This window comes from Rhinolophus sinicus, chromosome 14 (genome assembly GCF_057876585.1).
Source record: "Rhinolophus sinicus isolate RSI-liver-muscle chromosome 14, RSI-T2T, whole genome shotgun sequence".
NCBI classification, from domain to species: Eukaryota; Metazoa; Chordata; class Mammalia; order Chiroptera; family Rhinolophidae; genus Rhinolophus; species Rhinolophus sinicus.
The window spans coordinates 1,674,067-1,697,263 of NC_142514.1; the positions used below are offsets into that span (position 1 = coordinate 1,674,067).

Below are 23,197 nucleotides of genomic sequence, written 5' to 3' on the forward strand. Positions count from 1 at the left end.
GTAGGGGGGAGTGGGGGGGGGACGCAGCTTCTAACCCGGTTTTGTGATTTTGTGTGTGAGCTCCGTGCGGTTCCAATAATGAGGTGGCACCTTAATCACCCCCCTCGTGATTTACCTTCACGCCACACACGGTTGCTAGAGGTTTACGGGGGAGTTCTTTCTGAACCTAAACAACTTTAGATCCTTAGGGCGGAGGGGGCAATGGCTGCAGTTCTGTTGTTGCATTTTTGAAAGGATCCTACCAGTCAATTAAAAAGGAACCGTTGGCCACTTAAAACATAATAATTACTTCCGTGAATGCTACTAAATTAAATAAGTGTTATCCCCATGATTTTTTTTTTTCAAGACTTTGCTTTCTTTTGAAAGAAAACATTTTGTTACTTCTCAAGTAGATCTGTTTGCAACCAGCATGAGGAACCTGAAGGCATTTTTCTCGTACTTAAAAGTCCCCGTCTCCGTGGAGACTTTTGTTTCACCAGCCAAAGTCAGGCAGGGAGCAGGGAGGGGCCGCGAGACAAGGGCCAAAGTGACCACAGAGGCTGGGTCACTTTTACAGGTTTGCAAACCAGCACAGACGGAGGGACGTAGGCGGGAGCACGTAGATCAGAGGTCAGCAGGCTGGAGCAGGGAGCCGGCCGTCCTCCCTCCTGCCCCTCCCCTCTGTTCCTCCCCCCTCCTCTGACGTTTACATGTTATTAGGGTGAAATTCACATAATATAATAAAATGAGCTCTTTGAAGTGAATAGTCCTGTGGCACGTAGCACACTTCCCATGCTGTGTGACCACCACCTCTGTCCAGTTGCAGAATGTTTTTTCCCCCAAAGGAGACCCACACCCATTCATTGGTCACTGCCTGTTGCCCAGCCCACCCCCAGCTCCGTCTCTATGGATTTGCCTTTTCTGGGCATTCCATGTAAAGTGAGTCATACGACACATGGCCTTCTGCGTCTGCTTCTCTCACTCGGCCTACTGTTCTTAGGGCTCAGCCACATGACAGTGAACCTCTTTTTCATGGCTGACTACTACTGCCCTGTGTGGATGGACCATGTTCGTTCACCTCACACCTGGTGATGGACACCTGGGGTGTTCCTACCTTTGGGGGATCATGGGTGACGTGCTGTGAACATTCACCTGTCTCTTTGGGTCCTTCTTTGTGTGGACAGTGAGCCAGCCCCTTGCTGACGTGTGCCCCACCCCTTGCTCTCCCTACCCCTCCCCAGCCCACTTTTTATCACCTCTTTGGTGATAAGGCTACCTCTGCCGAAGGCCACCCTCTGGTGTATGTCCAGGTGGCACTATCTTAGCACCAACTATGTCTTACGATGAACCCCAGTGAGCAGCCGCCCTAGACAGACAATGGGACCCTCCACCCTCCCACTCAGTCCTGTGAGCTGCAGCCCCGTGACCTCAGCAGGCTTCTGTCCTTATCTGCCATGACGTCATTGGGAACTTTCAGGACCCCTTCCTAGGGCCCAGAGTGGCCCAGGGTCGGAGCGTTTTCACAGGAACCCAGGTACTGAGTCCGCCCAAGAACTTGGGCTGTGTCCCCATCTCCTAACTCCCAAGGGTACAGACACATTCTGGTTGGTTCCAGAACGTGTATTTCACCATCAGCCCCAGGTTGGGTGCCCCATGTGACAACTTCCATGTCCCCAAACTTGTGGAGCACGGGCGGCTCCTGTCCTCACTGTCCCAAAGCAGAAGGGCCAGACATGGGGCTGCGTACATGGGGCTGCAGGACGCACGCTACGGGGTCCATGCTGGCTCCTGAGGGAGCTGCAGGAATCGCCTTTCTGGGCTCCTCGAACATGCATGAGAGCTGCTCAGCTCAGAGCGAGCAGAGTGCCGTCTCCTGGGCCACTTCTGGGCCTCTTGGCGCCCCTTGGTTCCTATTCTGCCCCAGTCCCGGGTGGTTCCTGAGCTGCAAGCACTGGGGAAGGTGTGCTGCTGAGCCTGACGCTACATTGTTTCCTTCAGGTGACGGTGACATTGTAAATAATATGTATGAGCCGGACCGGGACCTGTTGGCTGGCGAGAGTGCGGAGGAGGAGACTGAGGACAGCATCATGTCCCCCATCCCCGTGGGGCCGGCGTCCCCCTTCCCCACCAGCGAGGACTTCACCCCCAAGGAGGGCTCGCCCTACGAGGCCCCCGTCTACATCCCCGAGGATATTCCCGTCCCGCCAGACTTTGAGCTCCGGGAGTCCTCCATCCCTGGGGCCGGCCTGGGGGTCTGGGCCAAGAAGAGGATGGAAGTCGGGGAGAGGTTTGGCCCCTACATGGTGGCGCCCCGGGCCACGTTGAAAGAGGCCGACTTTGGATGGGAGGTGAGCATGTTCGCGTTAGTGTGATTGATCACGGCCATTTGTCTTGTGTTCCATCTATTTATAAAGCCGGCTGAGCAGCCGCTGCCCCAGGCGAGAGGCTCGGTCGGAGAGAGCGTTCGAATGTCACATTTCCCAGGCTTATTTTATCCTGCAGCTCGCATGACGCGACTCTGAAAGCATCAGAGGTCCTCGTGGACGCCTGTCAGCCCCCATAGGCTGTGCCCGCTCTCTTCCCGGAAATGTGTCTTTAATGAGCTCATGTCTTAAGACGCCCCATGCTTCCCGTCTGGATCTTAGGTGCCAAGGCTGCAATCTCCGCAGAACAGCAGAGATTAATGGAATGTCCCAGAACAGGAGTCTACTCGAGAGAAATCTGCATGTGGGGGGTGGGGGTGGGGCTAGCTCCTGGCAGGAGCAGCGTAGGGCAGGCGGCTCCTAGAATGTGCCTGGTGGTCGCGCTGCCCCCAGGTGCCCTGTGCACACCAACCCAGGGCCTCCCGTCACCCTGCCGGCCAGCTCCCTGAGAGGAGCCCCCATGTCTCAGATAAGCGGGCACAGTCTCATCCTGCCAGAGAGAGGCATCTGTGGTGAGATCTCCCTAGCCACCTGGGCCCGCCTCAATGGTTGTGGAACCTGTGTGTGTTCAGGAGAGCAGAAGGAAGCACGTTAGTGAGGGGTGCTGACGCCCCCGAAGGCGTCCCTCTCTCAGAGGTGTCCTGCTCAGGCCACCAGGGCCCCAGCCTGAGGGCCTTTCAGGGTGGTCACCTGGGGACCACAGGCCCCACAAAAGCACTGTCCCCGCGGGTCCTGGCCTTTCTGCCAGCCTGCATAGCCGGTCCTCACTGGCGTTTCAGCAGGGGCCCTCCTTGGGTGGAAAATGCAGGTGCAGACCCAGATTACTTCTGGGTGTTTTGCAACTTTCAAAGTGCTGGGATGGAGGTCAACTCTAGGAGGAGGACCCTGTGTGGCCAGGGACCAGGGCAGTGAGGGTCGGGGGAGCCAACTCTCCCAGCTTCTTAGTGGTTCTGGGCAGGGCACCAAACTTCAGTGTTTGGGGCTGCCACAGCCCTGCAGAACTGAGACCTTCCCTCCTTCACAAGGAGACGTGTAGGTGTGCCCTGAACACTGGGACCCTTCCACTTCCCAGCAGGCGGGTGAAGTGTGGTCTGGTAGCACACAGGTGTGGACACTGGGGCACACAGAAGCTCGTGGCCCGAGTGCCAGCTCTTTAGATGGTTTAGCGTCAAAGTGGGTTGACCAGGTGGACAAAGGAATGGGAGCTCCACATTCCAAAATGATGGCAGCCGCAGGGGTGTGTGAGCTGGGCACAATCCCGCCGTCCCCAGGGGCAGACTCATTGTGTGCCACTGACGGGGGGGTCACCTTCAGAGCAGACCCGCCAGGAGCCTGGGAGCAAGGCGAGGCAGGCAGTGAAGGGAGCCTGGGATTATAGCCGTCCTGGGGCCATACTGCACACTCTTTCATGGCCCATAGGGACGTCCCTCCTGGGACCAAGGAGAGCATTTGGCGACACCGGACAGGTAAGTGGTTTCGGCTATGAGATGGCATTTTGCAGACGCTGCCTGTCCTGGCCTTCTCCGCCTGGCTGTTTGGGAGAGGAATTTCAGGGTGTTTGTCTGAGACACTCAGAAAAGTCTGGACTATTTAATTAATAGGGGGCTTTTAGACGCTGAAGGGTAAACGAACCTTCCAGGTAGCGTGTTGGATGACCTTGAGGCGACTTTGTTCTTGTCTGCTCTGATATGGGTTTCTGTTTGCTCTTTTTTAAAGAAATGGCCCATATCGCCGCTGCTTGCTAGGTGCCAGGCCTGGTACAGGCCGTGGCTGTTATCTGCCCGGGCCTGTTGACTTTGCAATATTATTTATTCTCCGCGTACGTGAGGGAACGCTCTCCCCACACGGCGCGCCTCCCATCTCGGCTGCCGGCTTTGTCCCGCGGTCGTGACCTGACAGCTGCCTTTCATGCCAGCACTTAGAAGTATTTGCCCTCCATCCAACGTCCTCAAATAGTGCTCCAGACACACGGACATTATCTCGTCTGACCTTGTTTTCTTTGCGAGTTCAGGCACCGATTACCTGCTTTGTGCTCCGTCTTTGGGCTTTGTGGCCTCCAGCAAACAGGTTGGGAGCAGTTGCCTGCGTCATCATTGCAGTGGAGAGCTGGTGGCAGGATTGGACAAGAAGCCACCGCCTCCCTGGGGACGGAGGGGGAGGAGGAAGCAGGCATCCTGAAAACTCAGGGCGAATCCACTTTTGCCTGAAATAGACCATAAGTTTGAGGTGGTTTCTTCCTGGCTCCACGGGCCTCAGTTTGGGCCGTTGGGGCAGAAAGCCGCCATCTTGCTTCGTAAGCAGCCTTCCTGGAATTTCCATGTGTCTCCTGAAAGATGCGGCCGTTTCGCTTTGTTTCCGTGTCTTTCTCAAGGATGACAGGCAGCTCGGGAGACGGAAGCGACTCACGGGGGCCCCTTCCCAGTTATGCGTCGTCCGTACAGTCCCAGATCTGAGTGGAAAATTCAGGCTCCAGAGCCCCAATCTTCCTGTGGCTCCGGACAGCAGGGGGTCCTCCAGTGAATCCCCGAGTCACTAAGGCAAATCAGGTGATCTGGCCACGCCACCTGTCCCGTCTGTGCTCCTGCAGACGCTCTGCCTCGGCCGGCTGTGAGCTGGGCCCAAAGCAAGCAGCAAGGTACAGGCAATAACTAGACCAGAGTTAGTGCGTGGGGCTGGAACCAGGATGTCACGGCAGGTCCCAGGGACAATACACGAGTGCAATCCTCTTACGACGGTCCCGAATTTTACGTGTAGCTGTTCACTCTTGCGCTGGTAATTAAGTTTTATAAATCAGGGTAACTTGATTTTATTGCAGTTTACATGGTATTCACTTACTGACAGAGAACAGGTAATGGCATTTTAGCAAAGATGACAGAAGGACCCCGAGGAGGTTCCTTCGCGGATGGGGCTCCCCTGGGGCTTAGCCAGGAGCAGGCTCTGTGCACCGTGTGAGCTCGGAGCTGGGGTGGGAGTCAGCCCACAGAGGGATCCCCCCACAGACACAGGAAGGCGTCCCTCAGAGGCCTGGTTTAAAGTCAAGTGGCCCGTCCTTTTGTCTTTCTGTGCCCAGTGCATTGCCTGAAAGACCGTTTCAGGGTGGCTCAGCCCTCTAGCAAAAGCGCCTCCCTCCCCTGCTGGGGCCGACTCGGTTGACCTATGACCTTCAGGTTCAAGGTGGTGGGGGCATCCTCATTTCATGTTTTTTCCTTAAGCGAGGCGGGAATAGGGGGGTTGGCCCGGGCGCTGAGCCCGTCCTCACGCTGTTCAGCATTGAAACCTTTCCTCCTCCCATGGCCGATAGGCCCAGTTCTCTCCCTCTGTATTCCCCACACGTGCATCCGGAACGTTCACTGACTCTAAACCTGCCCTCTCCTGGGTGTTTTGGGGGCACACCAGAAAGTGATTCCTGTTGTTTTAGAAGAAAACACACCCCATGTCAAAAGTGTCTCCCTCAAACCCCAACCTGACCAGCCATGTCTGTGGGGACAGATGGGTGCTGGGGTGAGTGGACATGGCCCCTGGGCTCTATCTCAAAGAGAGGTGGTCTGTGCCCCTGCCCAGGAGGACACCAGAACTCCCAGCCCCCCTCCACCCAGACCGGTGGCCTGCCTGCTGTCGCAGCTACCACTCACCCTGCCTAGAATAAATCACCCCATGATTGCATTTTATTGCCCTGGGGTCTGAAAAAAACACCACAATGATTTTGATCATTTGTTGAGTAAATCATGACATTTATCATTGTGCTGTTTATTTAGCTAATTAAGAGATGGCTGCAAGTGACAGCCCAGAGGGAGATGGGCTTTGAAAGTAGTCTCCTCGGAGATGCCATCTGCCCCCATACCTGGCCCTGCAGCTGTGTACCCATCAACAGCTATGGGGTCTGCACAGGGGAGGGAGCAGTGCCATGCCAGGCCACCCAAGGCCACAGAAGCCATTCCACATGGGAAGTGCCTATGTTCTGCCTGTTTCTTGGTTTAGTGACTGTCTCCCCCAAAAAGCAGGCTGCTGGTGGCTGGCCGGTGCCTAGAGCATTGCCAGCCTGTGACTGGCATATCGTCTGTTGAATGATGCCTCTGCCTGTTTCAGGAGCTGCTGGAAAATGTTGACATGAATGATGGGGTTTCAATTATCTGAAGAATGGACTCACGTGTACTACTGATCCCCTTGGCTTTAGTTTCTGAGTATTAATATCTGTGTTCATTTGTTCAATCAACAAACAGGCTGGGTTTGGGCCAGGGCCTGTGGGAAGCTCTGGGGTCCTGGGGAAATAGCCGGAGGCCTCAGGCTGCCTGATTCTCCAGTGTGGTCCCCAAGCCGGCTCCTCCAGGGTCCCGGGGCCCATGGGAGGTGTTGACCAGGGCCAGAACCCACCGCCCCACCCCTGTGGGCTGCGAGGACACCTCAAGATGCTGCAGGAGAATGCTCCCCCAGCTCTGCGCTCTCAGGGACATTTATGTAAATGTGAGATTAAATTATTGTCCAGGACACCGACTTTGAAGAAAGGCCTGTGTAAGCGGAAGTAATCTCTGGGTGTGCTCACCCACCCACATGCATTTTGAGAAAAGCGATGTGTTCTTTTCCTAGGCAGGGCTGGGGGTCCTTAAAATGGGAGGGAGTTTGGGGGCCTATTTTTGGGTCCAAAGTGGCAGGATGGTGATGAAGCTCATGGGTGTCTGGTCCTCTGGGACCCCGGGGTGTCAGCTGCCGTGAGAATTCAGACTTTAACATCTCCCAGACAGAACGCATCACAGGACTTTCAAAGGCACTGTGACACACGCATGAAAACACAGCACCGAGACCAGCTTCTCCAAGGTCCCAGAAAGCATTCCAGGTCCCAATGGCTGAAATTCAGCGCCTAGGGTGTGGGGGACAGATCTGCTCGGAGTTCCTAGGGTGCAGCTAGCCTCTGCTCCCTGGCACGCTCGCAGGCCTGGCTGGGCGAGGCAGGGACGTCCCAGGGTGTCCAGAGCAGCAGTCCTGTGGCCTCCCGTCCCAGGTTCAGGTGTCCGTGAGGAACAGGCTTCCTTTCCCTCTCCTCCTCAGGCATTCACCCTCTCACACGCTCACCCCAGCACCCTTCCTCTTCCCTCGAAGTTTGCAAAGAAAAATGTGAATGTTGGTATTGAAAGTCAGGACTCTCGTTCTTCAGATTTTTTCTGGGTGTCTGAGACCTGAGGGCCGAGGTCTAGACCCATGGTCTCACCTTAACCGCACATTGGAATCCCTGGAGAATTAGAGTTACAGGTGCCCAGGCCCCACCCCAGGCACACAAGGCTTTGGCCAGGTAGAGGGACCAGCCATCCCTGTTTGTCCAGGACATTCCTGGTTTAGAACCAAAAATCCTGACAAACTCACCTGCACACTGGGTTGTGAAAGCTCCCAGGAAATTTGATGTGCATTCGGGTCAGCACCGCCAACCTAGAAGGAAAGAGCAGAGGGTCCCTCTAGAAGGAAAGAGCAGAGGGTCCCTCTAGAAGGAAAGAGCAGAGGGTCCCTCTAGAAGGAAAGAGCAGAGCGTCCCTCTAGAAGGAAAGAGCAGAGGGTCCCTCTAGAAGGAAAGAGCAGAGGGTCCCTCTAGAAGGAAAGAGCAGAGGGTCCCTCTAGAAGGAAAGAGCAGAGGGTCCCTCTAGACCTCCTGCCCAGGGTCAGGCTGGCAGGACAGTTGGCAGGGTGCTGAGCAGAGGTTTTTGCAAAAGACCTGCCACCGCCTTCCCAGCATGCTCTGCCCTCGGTGGGGTCCAGAGAGGAGAGTGGGACCACTGGGGATGGCTGCTGGGTGTTCGGTCACTCAGCAGACAGTGCTGCTTTGGTGACCAGTGTGTGTCCATGCTCCGTGCCATGCTTGCACACTTCCTCACACAGCCCCGTGCACGGCTCACACGTCAGCCTCTTGTGTGTGTCCTTCACCCTGGAGCCACCATGGCCACCTGCTTTTGCTGGCACGCCTGGGGGAGGGGGCACCTTGCTCGTGTTTATTTAGCTCTTAGACCATCTTACAGTGTTTACTGTGGTCATGCCAACAGTGCCAGCTGCTGGGGGAGGAGGGCAGGGCCAGTCTTACCTGTAAATGCCCGGGACTGGGTTTCCTGCTGGTCTGATAACCACATGACCTGGGGCTTGGTGTTCTTGGTCCCGAATCCTGACCATCCTTTTTCTTGTCGGCACCAGGACACATGTGTGTGACCATCATGCTGCACCCCGCCCCCACGCAATCAGACTCCCAGAATCCTCCTGGCTGTGGCTCCTCTGCCAGGTGGTGGGCCTGCCCCTGACCGGGTTGCCTGGAGTTATATTTGAGGCCTAGAGGCATCTCAGGGGTTTTTTGTTTTGTTTTGTTTTGTTTTCCTTGTGATAATTTTCCAAGTGGTGTTTAGAAGGCATAAGGTACATTCAGAAAAGTGTCCCAAATTGTAAGCGCGCCGCTGAAGGCATGTTTGCACCTGTGGAAACAACTGCCAGGCAATATGCATTTGGGGACCTCCAGTCGGGATGGGATTGGAGCAGAGACACAGACCTGTGGGAACAGAGCAGAGCTGGAGATGGCGGGTGTGCGTGTGTGGAGGGCCCGGTCGTGCAGACGCCCCGCAGGCCGTCTTCTCCAGGAACCACCACAGTGCAGTGAAGGAGCCACATGGCAAATCTTCGCCCACCCTTCCCGAACACCGTGACATCAGGTCCAGACATTTTTAGCCCAAGAATGCCATGAAATCCTGCACTATCTTAGGCCAAGCTCTGAAGCGCGGGTATATAAGGAATTTTAGAAAAAAGGAGAGAGAGTGACTAAGAATTCCTCCTCAGAGTTCGCCTTTATTTCCTTAAGGGGCAATAACTCAGCCGCAGCCCAGCAGAGGGGACTTTCTTTAAATAGAGCATCTGATTCACAAGCGAAAAAGGAAATAAATATTTTCTTTTCGTATTCTAGAGCTGTGCATGAATACCAACTTCTTAAATGGTATTTTACCCTCCACCTCACACACACACACACGCACACACACACGCACACACACACGCACACACACGCGCACACACACACACACACACACACACACAGTGACAACCAAACCCACCCTCACTCTGAACCAGGGCTGCTTGTGAACCAGACACGTGGAAAATAGCATCAGGTTGTCAGAAGAAAGACATGCCAGGGACAGAGGGGAGAATGGCTGCTCTTCAGGGGGCCATCAGCCTTCCCCTGGAGAAGGGGCCACTTTCCTCTTCCCTCCCTCCTCCCTTTCTCTCTTTTTTCCCTTAAGAAAAATAGGGATTACACATTTGGGAAAATAACAAAAGCACCTGATGTGGGCGGGACTACTGAGACCAGGGCGGGCTGGCCTGGCACTAACTGGGCACCTACTGTGCACTGCACAGAGTCCGAATGAGACTTTTTCTACATGGTTCTCATTCTCCCGTTTGGAGCTGGGTCTCATGCCCCAGCCCTGTGAACCGCAGTGGGGCCTGGCAGGGCGTTTACTGGTCCCCCCCCAGGGTGCCCCTGCTATTTATAGCACGAGATTCTCAGGACCCCAGAGACAGCCATCAGTAGAGCCGAAGTCCCAGGACATCCAGGGCCCAGCTGGGGGCAGAGACGTGTTCAGACAGGAACCACGCGGGGCCCCATCCCAGGGACTCCGCCTGTAAGGCTCGGAGTCGGGACCCCCCGACCCCCAGTCTAAAAGGGAATCTTTTCCAGCTCAGGCCCGGGTCCCATGGAGGTTGGCCAGGGCATTTTCAAAGCGCAGATTCAGGCCCCACCTTACTGCTGGGTCAGAAGCCCTGAGTGCCCAGGAATCTGCATTTAATTAGCAATGGCACTGTGGGCACTGGGAGGCGTCCACTGGGGTGCAAGGCCTCTGACAGGGGCTCCCCTTGACCCTCCCTGCTCCCCACACCCCCCACCGGAGCCCAGAGAGACATTTTCCTACAGGTGTGAGGACAGATAGCAACAGAACCTTTTTTTTTTTTTTTAAGGAGGGCGCAGCTCACAGTGGCCATGAAGGATTGAACCGGCAACCTTGGTGTTATTAGCACCACGCTCTAAGCAACTGAGCTAACCGGCTACCCCGCAACAGAACCTTTCTTAACTGACCTTGTCAGGGCCAGGTGGACAGAGCGAGAAGTGGGGTGGGGTAACTGATGAGAAAGGCAGAGGGAAAGGGGAGCTGCGGGTGCCAGGAGCAGCCTGGCGGCCCCACTGCGGAGTTCTGGGCATCAGGTGAGGCCAGTGAGGGGCTCCTGCCACCCACACCCCATACAGCTGGTGTCAGCACTGCTCTGTTTGGGTGGGTGGCACCCTCGAGACTGCCCAGCAATGTGACGCCCTCCCTGAGGGCATGGCGGTGATGGCCAAAGTGGGGGTCCCAGGCACCGACTGTTCGTATTATGCCTGCAAACCACTCGGGGCATCACCGTTTCTCCCCGTCACTGTGCAGGTGGGAACCCTGAGCCCTAGAGAGGGGAGGGAGTCCCGCAGGTCACATGGTAGGTTGGCACAGGCTCAGGGCAATGTCGTTCTGCCCCGCCCATTGCCACTGTCGCTCGTGAGGCCAATTCTTACTGACAGTAGGGACTCAGCCGGCCCCACTGCCCCGGGGTCCCCCGCAGAGCAGTCCCCAGCCCTCCACCGCCACGTCCTCTGGTGACGGCCCGGCCCTTGGCATCTCCAGGGGCGTGGGGATGAGTAAGGTGTGGGATGACACAGACAGACAGCGTCCTCTGCCTGCAGCCACACGGCCGCCGGGTGAGGCTGCTCGTGGGTTTCGCCTGTGCTGTCACCAGCTGACCCCATATTCCGGGGGACCCACCTGCTCAGACTGAAGCATCTGCAGTGTTGCTCACTTACATGGAAATGTTTCTATTTCTAGTACTTTCCCAGACACAGGCCTCGCCGGGCGCAGACCGGGCCAGGAGGGCGGCCTGTCCTGAGGATGGCAGCTACTGGCCAGGCAGCTCCCTGGGGATCCTCAGCACGGTCCTGGCCGTCCTGCCACCCGCTGCTCCCTGGGCCTCCCTCCCCCTGGGCCAGACGAGAGGCTGGCGGTAGCAGGCCATAAAAGGTCTCCCTGGGTCATGGGATGAGGGCGTGAAGCTCCTGGCCGGGCCTTGTCTGCTTATCAGGGCTTCTCTCAAGTTGGGAATTTTTGAGTGCCGAGCACTCCCGGGTTAGGAATGTGTTCTCAGTGTGTCACAGGCCACCTCAGCCTCAGCCAAAACCCAGGGTGACACAGCTGCTCGTAGGCCCACCGAGGGCCAGTGGCTGCTGTCTCCTGCTCTGCTGGGGGCCCTGCCGGGCTGTAAGTGGGGTGGGTTTCTCTGCTCAAGGCCAGGTCAGCCCAGGGCGGCTTCCTCAGAAGGCCAGCAGGGGTGGTGACAGCTGGCGTCCTCCCACGCTGTCCAGGTTCCCCATGGCCCCTACCCTGCTTTTCACATCGTTTAGAATGTCGTGAATACTATGGCCTAAAAGTGACTTTTTAAATCGGCTGACAGGATGCACCTTGGTGTGTCTGGTGGCGTCTCCTCCTCCAAAATGGAAGACGTTACGCCAAGGTGGCCTCGTGTTATCATTGCGGGAGCCAGTGCACCTGTGCCAGCTCACCTGTGTGCCCAGCCTGTGGGCGGGAGGGCACCTGGCCCTGGCTGGCCACCTGTGACATGTGTGACTGTGTTCCCAGGGAGTTGGCTTGAAGAATGGTGCCAGCCTCCCTGGGACGTTCATGGGCCCAATCTTGTCCCTGTCCCCGCTGTCCCCCCGCCCGCCGGCCAGGGCAGGGCGCGGGGACCACATTGTCTGGCTCTCAGACTGTGTTTCTCCTTCTGGGCTAATGCCCAGTTTAACTGCACATCCCATTGTGCCGTCCCCTGTTCAATCATGTTCAAAAATACCTCCATCCACTCCTTTCCCATCTGGATCTCTCTAAAGTCCCTTCTGGCTTATCAGCACAGGCATTTCACAAGCCGAGCTAAGATTTCTGCCATTTAGGCCCCAGGCATTGTCTGTCCCTGCGGCAGCCGAGATAAACCCTCACCCAGAACAAAGTCGCAATGACCTTTTACAAGTAGAAGCGCCTTGTTTCCCTCTAGACTAATTTATCAGCCTCCTTTCAGCCCGGCTTGCTCAGCGGAGGCCGAAACAGCGCTGCCAAGAGCGGAGGTGGCCAGGGGATTACGAGGCCCGAGGCTCGGCTGGCTCCTCCCTGTCCTCGGGCACCTCAGGGCCCACGGGTATAAGCTGTAAATGGCCGTGGGAGGTGAAGGGGCGAGCCAGGTGTTTGCCAAAGAGGACAGCGGACTGAGGGTGGCCGAGCCTGGGGAAGGTGGCCAAGGCTCCTCCCCTGGGCTCCTTCAGGGCCCAAATAAAACCTTGGGTTCAAAAGGTGAACCAGACTGGAATAATGGTAATAAAATGGCCTATAGGAGAGGCCTCTGAGACCCAGGACTACCGCTCACGGGTCTGCCCCAACCTGGAACCAGGGTCCCTCGGCAGTGGGCAGGGAGGAAAGGTCACTCCCAGGCCAGACACAGCTAGCACTTGGAGGCTGAGGACCTTCCCAAGAGTGCATTTCTGGAAGGTTCCAGTTACTCTGGCTACTGGAGCTTAGTCACACAGTGGAGAAGCACTGGGGGCCAAGAGCATGCGATGGCCCCAGCCCAGGTGTGTCACTTCCCGTGGCCAGGTGAACCAGCTGAGCCCCGGGCCTCCAGGAATGCCTGCCGATTGTACTGAGGCGGAGGACACCCCCTGCAGGTTCTCCACAGCTGCCCACACGGCCGCCTTCCTGCGCTGTCCTCCTGGGTGGACCATGGCACACCCTTTCTCAAGTCTGAGCTTTCAAAGGGGACTGACTGTTGGAGGGTATCAGTGCTGCCGCCCCACCTCGTGTCTCCTCTTTCTCTCTCTCTCTCTCGGGAAATTCGTAAGTTCCAGGCCTCCCCGGGTCAGAGGCTCCTTGGACACACAGGGCACACCCTGGGCCGTCAGACTGCCCTCCAAACTAAAGGTGGAGCCACGTCAAGTTCGTTTTTCCACAGAGGCTGAGGGCTCATCTCTGTCCCACAGGGAGACCCCGTGGTGACGGCAGCCTAGGCTCTGAGGGGTCCCCACCCACAGCACCGATGTCCCCAGTGAGGGCTGTTTTTCAGGGAAGGTGAGCCAGGCACGCTTTTCACTGCACCCAAGTCAGGGCCTGGGGGAGGGGTGCTGCCATGGGTGCGGCCATCGTCCCTCATCAGGCTTCCCTTTAGACTTCTGGTGAGTGAAGAAGGGACCTTCACGTCATCTGCGGGATCCAAGGAGCACGCTTGGGTCTCCCCGACAATGTGTCGGGCTCCCCTGAAAACAGCAGAAGTTGGGGTGTTTGTCCTGCCCTCGGAAGCCCGGTCAGGGGCTCAAGGAAAATCCCCAGGGGAGAGGGCCACTGAGAAGCCCCAACTCCCTACCAGGAGGTGCCACCTGCAGCCTTTTGGCACAGACCTTCAGTCCTGAGCCAGCAGTGGCAGAAAGAGCTAGTGACGGGGTGATGGGCAAGGGGTGGGGCGACAAAAGCTGTCGGTCCAGCATCACACCCCTGCTGACTGAGGACTCGCAAGGTGCTGGCTGCTCTGAGAGGCTGACGTGTCTGGTGTCTGGGGGCGTGGGCTCCGTGCCTCGGGGAGAGTGAGCCACGACACGCGGGCTTCGTGTGAGGAGGACAGGATGGGAAGGGTCTATTTTGCATGTTGATGAAACCCTTGAAACTCCATGAATTATCACAGGAGCTGCCATGTTGAAGCCAAAATATTTTCCTTGTCTGTAAATGTGTGTGGTCTTGGAGGTTATTTTCATTGAGCTGCCTTGAAAGCTCGTCCGAGGACAGGTGGCATGCAGCGCCAGGGGCTGACAGGTGGGCTCTCCAGTCTGAGGAGTCGGCCTGGAAGTTCAAGTTCAGTCCAGCCTGGGGCCCGGCCTCTGACCTGGCCCTGTGGGAGGGGCTCCGTGGCCGTTGAAGCTCCAGGCTGCTGGGTGTGAGGCAGGTGGCCCTTGGGGAGAGTCTCTGACGGGGTCTAGACTGTTGGTCACGGTCAGGGGCTGCTGGTCAATAGTGAGGTTGCAGGATGGCTGCTCGGAGCAGCTGGCCCTGGACGGGCCTGGCAGGACCTGAGGAGGCAGAGTCTCTGCTAGTCTCCTAGCGAAGACCCAGCAGGTCCAGGCTCTCAGACGTCCACCGAACTTGCTTCGCTCCCACAGGCCGAGTCAGAAAGTGAACCTAACTCCACAGCCCGCCCATCTGGAGATGTGAGGCTCTCACTGGAACTCGTGGCCCATTCTCAGCCTGAAAGATGACAGCAGAATTGGAATTTAAAATCTATTAAAGATATGGTAACCCAAAACAGCAAGCTGGTTAGGCCCAGGGTGGCCTTGATGACATGGGCACCCTCTCCCCATCCCAAAGCTCCACGTTGGTCACAGCCACTTCCAAGACCCCTGGGCAGGTCCTCCACCCTGGAGGATGGTGGCAAATGCCTTCACTGGAGCCAACTAGGATCAGTGAAGGACAGTGCCCTGCTCCCAGGTGGCAGCTCCTATCTGCTTCTGCAGCCGCCCCCACTTCCTGGCTCTGATGAGTTCACGTGCTAATTACAAGGTTTCTCATGTCTGCGGGGCCTGCAGCTGAACCTGGGAGCCCAGATCCAGCTCCTCTGGCGTCCTGGCTTTAGCAGGGGCCGTTCACATGGCAGATGCCACACGTCCCCGAGGAAGGCATCCCCCACAGTGGAGGGACCCACTGCCCGAGGACACAGCCCCGCACCCTGGAGGCTGAGGTCAGGAGCGCTTTCCAGCTGCCCTGGAAGAGTGCCCAGCACTCTTCCCTGGGCAGCCACCCTGCTCTGTGGTGTGCTCATGTCCTCAGTTTCCAAGCTGTCTGTCGCGTCTCCGGTATGGCTGTGGGGCTGCACAGCTCAGGGCACGGCTACCGGGAGACTCCCCTGGAGGTGTTGTGTTGCCCCCACATGACGTCCTGGCAAGCTTCCATCCTGTCCATTTACATGAGAGGAAACTTGGTCTAAGGAAGGTCCCCGATGCTGCTGATGGAGCAGCTGCCACTGAGGGCATGGAACCCCAGCTCCAAACGTGACGTCTGTTTCCAGGACACGACGGGCCCGCACACGGGAGATGTTGGAGGCTCAAGGAGACGCTGAGGAGGCACCTGGCACCGTGGGTGTCAGTGCCCGTTCCTGGATCCCTGATCTTAAAGTGATTTTAAATCCCAGGAGAGCAAACACCTACTACCTGGTGTCCCCTGCCTGGTGGCAGTCAGGCCCATGTCACACGCCACCAGTGCCCAATAGGTAAGGGACAGACCGGCCACCTGACCCTCTTTGGTGTGTTCCTTTAACCATCAGGTGGTTTCATGAAATTTTCTAAGATACAAACTCCAGGTTGTTAAGATGTTGGTGGCACAGAGGTGTGGCGTGGGGGTGGCCAGTGCCGTGGACAGAGGGCCAGCTCAGGCTCGTGAAATGCTGCTGAGACCCCACCAAGCCATCCCCGTCTCTGGGCCTCAGTTTCCCCACTTGCAAGAGAATTGAAACGCATTGTCCTGAAGGCACGTCCCAACCAGGTGCTGCCCCTGGACCCTGCGAGCTCCAAGAGGTGGGTACGTGAAGAGCAGACAGGAGGGTTTTCTTCGCTGGGATCTGAACTCTCGGACAGCATGTCCCCGAGCGTTTGGCCTGTGGTCTCTCCCCTCGGAAGCTGTGTTCCCCAAGACAGGCATTCTCATCTCTGACGAGTTCCATTGCCGTGGTCACGAGATAAATGAAGCCAGCGGCCAGGTGCTCCCTGCCCATCGCCTGCGCGGCACTCCTGGGGACATGTTCCCAGTATGTTCACTGCGCTTTTCCAGGCACTCAGGCGGGGGGGCTTCAGTAGCAACCCCCAGGATGGTTCCATCCAAGCCCTCAGACGCCGGGCTTAGGAAATGGTGAGGCACTTCAAACACGTAATGTTGCCGCCTAAACGGCCTTGGGGAGTTCTCGCTCCAGCAGGATCCATGGAGACTGATGGAAGGGGCCCTCAGTTGAAGGGACAACGAAGAGCGCTGGAATACAGCGCACGTGACAGAGTGCGGAGAAGGCCGCTGCCCCCAAAGCCACGGGCCTGCACTGGCTCCAGGGCTGTCCCAGCGAAGGTCCAGGGACCAGGCGGCTCAGACTCGCACGTTGACGCTCACAGCCTGGAGGCCGGGCATGACAGCCACAGGTCAGCGTGTCAGCCGGGCGGTGCCTCTCTCCAGACTGCGGCGGTTTGCTGGAAATCTTTGGCTTGTAGACGCATCACCCAAAGATCTCTGCCGTCATCTTCATGTGGGGTCTCCCCATGGGCGTATCTGTGTCCCTTTCTATAAGGACACCAGTCATGTTGGATGAGGGGCCCCCTCCCCCAGGACAGCCTCATCTTAACTCATTACACTGCAACGACCGTTTCCACACGAGGTCACATGCTGAAGTGGTGGGGCTCAGGACTTCAACAAATGAATTTTGGTGGACATAATTCACCCCCAAACAGACTCCTTGTAGATGATGTCATTCCCAGGTATCGTGGGTGACAGAAGACAGTGCTCACTGGTCCATGCCTGGTGCTGGGATGCTGGTGCCCACGACCTCCGGCCGGGTGTCCTCAGGGGACACTGAGAGGAGCAGTGCTTGAGTGGAGAGTGGGACACCAGGGATCCCCGAGGGATTCTGGTTAACGACAGAGGTGCTCGCCCATCGCAGCTGTAAGAGACTGTTTAGGGCTTGCATTTGGGGCCGATTCCTACATTTTCCATTGGAAGGTAACAGCAGTATTCGCTTGGCCACCCACAGACACCCCGTTATCCATGGCCCTGTCGTGGGTACCCCCGTCTGTGTGCATGTGCATGTGTGTATGTGGACACGTATGTGCACATATATGTGGACACGTATGTGCACGCACACACACACGGTGACCCTGCAATGGAAAGAAGTAGGAGTGCACGGGACTCCACCTGCTCCTGGCAGGGTTTTGAAAACTTTTTCTTCAAGCAGGAAAAAATGGTTTAGAGGTAAAACACTGTCGTGTCAACACTTCAGAGAGACGTGGTGGCCAGGACCACAGCAGTGACAGGTCCAAACCGAGCCCACAGCAGCGAGGGCGGCAGCGGGAGGCGAGAGCCCCCCCAGACCAGTGCCCAGAGCTCCTGAACTCCCTGGATGCCACGCCGTGCCCAGTCCCAGGGGGACGGGACGGCTGCACTGCAGACCCAGGTGGGGTGACATGAGCAAGTGTCAGGTGTGGCTGTCTGTCTGTGTCATTTCCCTGTGTCTGTGAGTGGGGCAGGAGGTGGGAGGGTGTGTGGACCAGCCTGAGCGAGGCTGCGAGCACCTCAGACTTCCGCTGCCCATTACCAGGCCTGTTGACCCTGGTGTGGGGGGCACGGCCCTGAAGTTCCTTGGGAGTCCATTTCCAAAGGAAATGGTTAAAAATGGGCGGCAACAGGAAGGCAGAAGAGGGACAGGAGGCCCAGCGGTCGGCTAATTGGAGAGCGGGGCGTGGGGGGAGGCTGGGTGCCGGACAGTGTGCTCTGGGGCTGGGAGCTGGGAAGGCCCAGGGACTGCGATCAAATTAGCTGAAGTCAGAACTCCCCTGAATGAGGTAAAGAAGGAAAAGGGGAGATGGCGGCCTGGGGACAATGCAGCCTGAATGGGGCCCCATTCACTGCCCTTGAAAAGGCTCTGCTCCCTTTCTCGGGAGGGTGGGCAAGCTCACTTTTGTTTGGCTGGGGGCGGGGGCTGCCCTTGGAGGACAGATTTACCTACAGCCAGTGACGGGGGAGGGGGGCGGGAAATGGGGTGTAGAACATAATCCCCAGTGCCAGCGGTGGGGTGACAGCAGACACAGTTGCCTGGCACACATCAAGAACCCCAAAGAGCTCCCTCTGTGCTCCCCGCACATTCCCTGGAGACCGTGGCTGTGTCACCCGCTTACCCCGAGCTTGCGGGCCCAGGGGGCCTGACCCCCAGTCTTGTACTGGGTCATTCGCTCTCTTTATCTCCACTTAAAATTCAAAGATTTAATATGTGTTCTGATTGTGTATGCAAGAAGTATATCCTCATAGTTGAATTTGAGAATAATATTACTGGAAGTAGCAATAAAACCCATAAAATACAGAAATAGACCAGCCAGAAACCCGACTGGACAAAAAAAAAAAAAAAAGGAAAGAAAAGAAAAAAAAGTGGGAGGCCTACAGCTTCCATAAAAAATACTTAACAAAGTGCTATGCTCAGTAAATATTTGTTGGATTCACGCATTAATTAATTTTCCAGATGAGCTTTTTCCTAATCCACTTTTTAAAGAAAATAAGGCTTAAGAACGAGGCGGAATCTGATGATTAGGCCGGGCTGGAGGACGTGAAAAGCAGCGTGGTGTGTGCGGCGTGCGGGCTGGGCGCGCCTGCGGGGGTGAGGACGGGCTTTGCTGGCTGCGCCCGGGTGCAGTGGCGCGTTTGCTATTCAGAGTCCCGTCGCACACATGCGGCATGTGCCAGATTGAACCGCTGAATCTCGGGGTCCTGCCAGTGAGCCCCACATGTGGATCGAGTGCCAAGGGGACTCAGAGGGCCCGACGCCCGGACTTTGCAGAAAGCAGCGGGGCTCAGCTCTGCCCTAACCAGCTGTTTAATGGCAGTTCGTTTTCCTCAGGGTTAATCTGAGTTGGGGACTGGTTAACAGCACCCCACCTCAACCCCCCCCCCCCCATCACCGACAGCCCCGTGTGGCACTGTTGTCCAGTTTTCTTCACCAGGGCCCATGTCTGGGGTCACAGAGCTGGTGTGAGCCCACTGACCCTCACTGACTGGGCCCGGCGTCCCCGTCTCCTGTGAGGGACCTGTCACCATGGAATCTGGCTCTGCCACTGTCCTCTGGGGGCTGCGTGTCCCTCCTATCCACCCGCGCTAGGGCTCAGGCCTTCCAGGTACCCCTGCAGGAGGAAAGCCTGTGTAGGCAGCACACCATGGGCACTTTTGAGGTGTCTGGGGGGCCAAGCGTCACATCCCCCATCCGAAACCTTTGTGAGCTCCTCACCCCCAAAGGTGGCAGCGCTCCAAGCGTTTTCGAGGCTTTCTGACTTTACCATATAGATTTATCCAGATGTGGGGGAGAGCGAACAGCCGGGGGCGTCCTGGGCAGAGCGGGGGCCTTTCCGGCAGAGGCGACTGTGTCGTGGGCCATGACAAGCGCACATTCATTTGCGATGAGGAGTCCCTCTGGGGACTCTAGGGCGTGTCTGGCGTGGGGAGGTGGCTGGCCTCCTGGGGGTGCAGCCAACCCAGCCCGAATCTCTGAGCAGACAGGCTCCTAGCCCCCAGAGAGGTCTTCAGGGGCCTGGGGTGGAGACCTGGGTGTACCATTTACTTTTTCTTCGGACAGTAAATCTGTTTCCTGAGCAGCAGCAGGGAAATGACTCGTGGGCAGGTGAGGAGGTTGGAGTCAGGGATGAGGTGCTGGTGCCACGTCAGAGGAGCAACCCCTTACAAAGGCTCCCAGAAACCGCGTTTGCGGCGTGAGTTTGAGACCCTGATCCCCCACACGCCCAGTCACAGAAGAGGAGGGCGAAGGGGACGGCTCAGGTCTCGTAGGGGCACCTCTGCAGGGGGAGCCCGTCCCCACGGGCACACACGGGAGGTCCACACCACCTGTGTGCCCCACTGTGTGCCAGCTGCCAGGAAGGTGAATGCAGCCAGCAGAGCGTAAAGGAGAGGAAACAGGCAGAGTTGGGAGCCAGACCTTGCAGGGTGCCCGCTGGGTGGAGCAGCCCTTCCAGCAGGTGGGCGGGCTGCACGGGGCCAGTGTGCCAGCTCTGCCAGCTTGCAGTGTCCAAAAGAATGTTCCAGACAGTGTTCTAGCCCAAAGTTGGTCATCCCCTTTTTATGACTTGGAAAGAAATTTGCAAGGTCATTTAATGAATTCCACCACTCCAGTGTCCCTATTGTACCTGTCCCCGGGTCCTAGGGGCCCAAGCTGATTCCTTCCTAGGAGCAGGTTCTACCACCGCCGTGCCCTTGGCGTCCGCTCATGGCAGAGACGTGGAGCTTTGCTCCGCGGAGGCCAGTGCATTTCCATCCACAGCTCTGAAGAGGAAGTGAAGGCACTTGCAGTTCAGAGCAGGGGCCATAGCGTTGCCTTAGATTCAGTTACAGCATGTCACGGTGTGGGTCCCTGGAGGCCTTATGTCAGGGAGGTCCCGAAACCCTTGGTGGCCCTGAGAAGTCACTTCACCAAGGCGCCTCAGCGTGCCTATCTGGAAAGTGGTCCTGGCTCTCACTCGGGCTGTTGCACTGAGTGAGTGAGACTGACCCGCAATGGCAATCTGCAGTCAGTGAGCGAGCCTGGCTGTGTGGGGGGTCCCACTGTCAAAGTCACGGCCTCTGTCCTCAGCTGTCACCCAAAAGGGTAGCAGGGTGGCAGGTGGAATGACCGCCCCAAAGGCTGCTGTGCCCTGGTGACTTGTGCCGCCCGGATTCTGTGGTGTCCTGGGTGTTGCAGGATGGTTAGTGTGATGGATGCCATAGCACCCTCCACCCCGAGCTGTGACAACCCCAAGTGTTTCCAGATGTGGCCAAATGTGTCCTCTGGGCAGCATAGTCCCTCCGGCTGAGAACACAGGACTTACATAGGAGCTAGTGACCCCCTTTTCCAGCTTCTTTCTTTGGAACAGTTTCCTCTGGGTCCCTCAGATGGCTTTGCTCTCTGCCATGACAAGGTGTCCCAGGGGACCTGTGTGGCCTGCAGACTCCCACGTGCCCAGGTGCCAGCTGTGCCCGGCTCTGCCTGTCCTGTGCCCGGCCCTCTAGAGGTCTCCTACTGCATGTGCAACCCTGGTCCATCCCAGCACCAGGAGAGAATCTTGTGCCGAGTGGCCCATCCCGTTCAGGGAGGATCTGGGGGTGGCATTGTCGGTGGGCTCAGGGCCAGGCTGGTGATCTTACCCACACAGCCCCCGGCCCAGGCATCGTCGTCCCTTCTTTATTCAAAGGATCTGGCCTGCAGCCCGTTTGGGGCTCCCCAGGTTTGTCCTGAGGCCATAATGCAGGTGTTCAGGAGACCGTAGAAGAGACGTGGAGAGGGGACGAGAGTCCTCCCTGCCACTCTGCACCCCTTCCCGCCCTCCTCTACAGCCCTCGGTGCGGCCGAAGGGGGTCAAGTGTGTGACCCACCCTCTGGGTGGCCGAGCAGGTCCCGGGCCCTTGAGGTGAAGCTCGGCCCCCGTCCAAACCTGGGGCTGTGACAAAGCGGGGAGCATGGGGCCCAGATAACACGTGGGAGCGTGGCCAGCCTGACCACTGCTGTGGCTTCTCCCCACGCCCCATCGTGGACGTGGAAAGTCTTGGCGAGCGGAAAGGGGCTCGGGCATGCTCTTCCTGGGACTGGTTTTCTGTTCACATAAACTGGCTTTAACTTTTATTCAGTGTGAGGGTCGTCATTTCCATGGTCAGGGTGGTGACATTCCAACCGACCCCCCGGTACCCACTGTCTGCGTGGAGGTTCAGAAGCTCCTGCTGACAGGGTGCTTTGGGAATTCCGAGTGGACTCAGAAGGGAGCGCTCTGTGCTGCACTGGGTGAGTGGGTGGGGATGACAGCAAATGACATTTGAATGTCTTAGTCAAAAATACGGGAAAGTTTTGGCTCTCGTGACAAGAAGACTAAGCGTTGATCTGGGAAGGGTTCCTACCTGAGCAGAAAAGGGACAAGGCGAGAAGGACCTGAAATAAACCTGAGACGGGGGTTTACCAACCATGGTCACACTGGAAAATCACGGGAGTCCTGAGAGTGTCTTGTGTGTGGCAGCAGAGAATGCAGCCCTGCCGAGGCTGTCCCAGGTCCTGACAGGGAGGTCCTGACCTCCACGCCTGCCCGGTGGTGCCCTTGGGCAGACCGGAGCCAGCCGGGCTCCCTTTCCTGGCGAGGTCTCTGAAGGTCACGTCCCTGCCTGGGCTCCCCTTGGAGAGCCGGGCAGGCAGCCAGAGCTGGGTGGGGGCGTGGCTGTGCACTCGGCTCCTGTACTTGTTGGCGGAAGCTTATAGGTGCAGGTGGAAGTGCAGCACCCAAGTGGAATGTTCTGGAAGCCCAAGTTGGGAGCTCCTCTGAACCACAAATAAGGCACCTGCTGCTCTGGGCCCTGCATTGGGATTGACACCAGGAGCCTCAGGGGGCCCCACCCCACCCACAACCCCCAGCAGAATCCCCCCCACCCGGAGTTCTCAGCCGAGGAAATGCCTCCAGAATTTTCCAAACTGGCCCAATAACAGGCTGTGCTAAGGCTGATGTTCTAGAAAAGTGGCTGCAACTGGCGCCTTCTAACCCTGCAAGGTGAGGTGGGGGTTCCAAAAGGTGCCCTGCGGATTGTTCCCAGGCTTCTTCTCCCTTCGCAGGGTTCCTATGTGACCTGGAAAGCATCGCAGCACTTTCTAGAGACTTTAGCAAGAAGACCTGTGCCACTTTGAGGTCACTTTTCTTTCTCAACTACAATCAGTGACCGTTAGTATAACCGTGTTTTAAAAAGTAACCCAGGTATGCGTGTCTAGAACGTGAATACACTGAAGGAAGTTACAATACCAGAAAACAGTGTTCTATATGCCCCATAATTCCCGTGGTGAAATCTTGTTGTCGTGAGCTTGCGGGGGCCAGATGGCACCAATGGCAAGCCTGGCTTGCGGGGCCCTTGGAGGTGTAGGCGTCACCTACCTGATGCTTCCAGGGCTGAGCTGTGACACTGAGGGATGCTCTCCCTGTGACAGAT

The 23,197-nt window shown here is 57.2% G+C and overlaps 1 protein-coding gene across 3 annotated transcripts in view; it reads left to right on the top strand.

Annotated features, from left to right (window-relative positions):
• PRDM16 (PR/SET domain 16) overlaps positions 1-23,197 on the top strand; it is a 317,843-nt gene that overhangs the window by 101,275 nt on the left and 193,371 nt on the right. For all 3 annotated transcript variants that reach the window (XM_074334225.2, XM_074334226.2, XM_074334230.2), the window contains exon 2: positions 1,978-2,327. In XM_074334225.2, the coding sequence (XP_074190326.2) occupies positions 1,978-2,327 (350 nt within the window). The remainder of the gene's footprint in view (positions 1-1,977; positions 2,328-23,197) is intronic.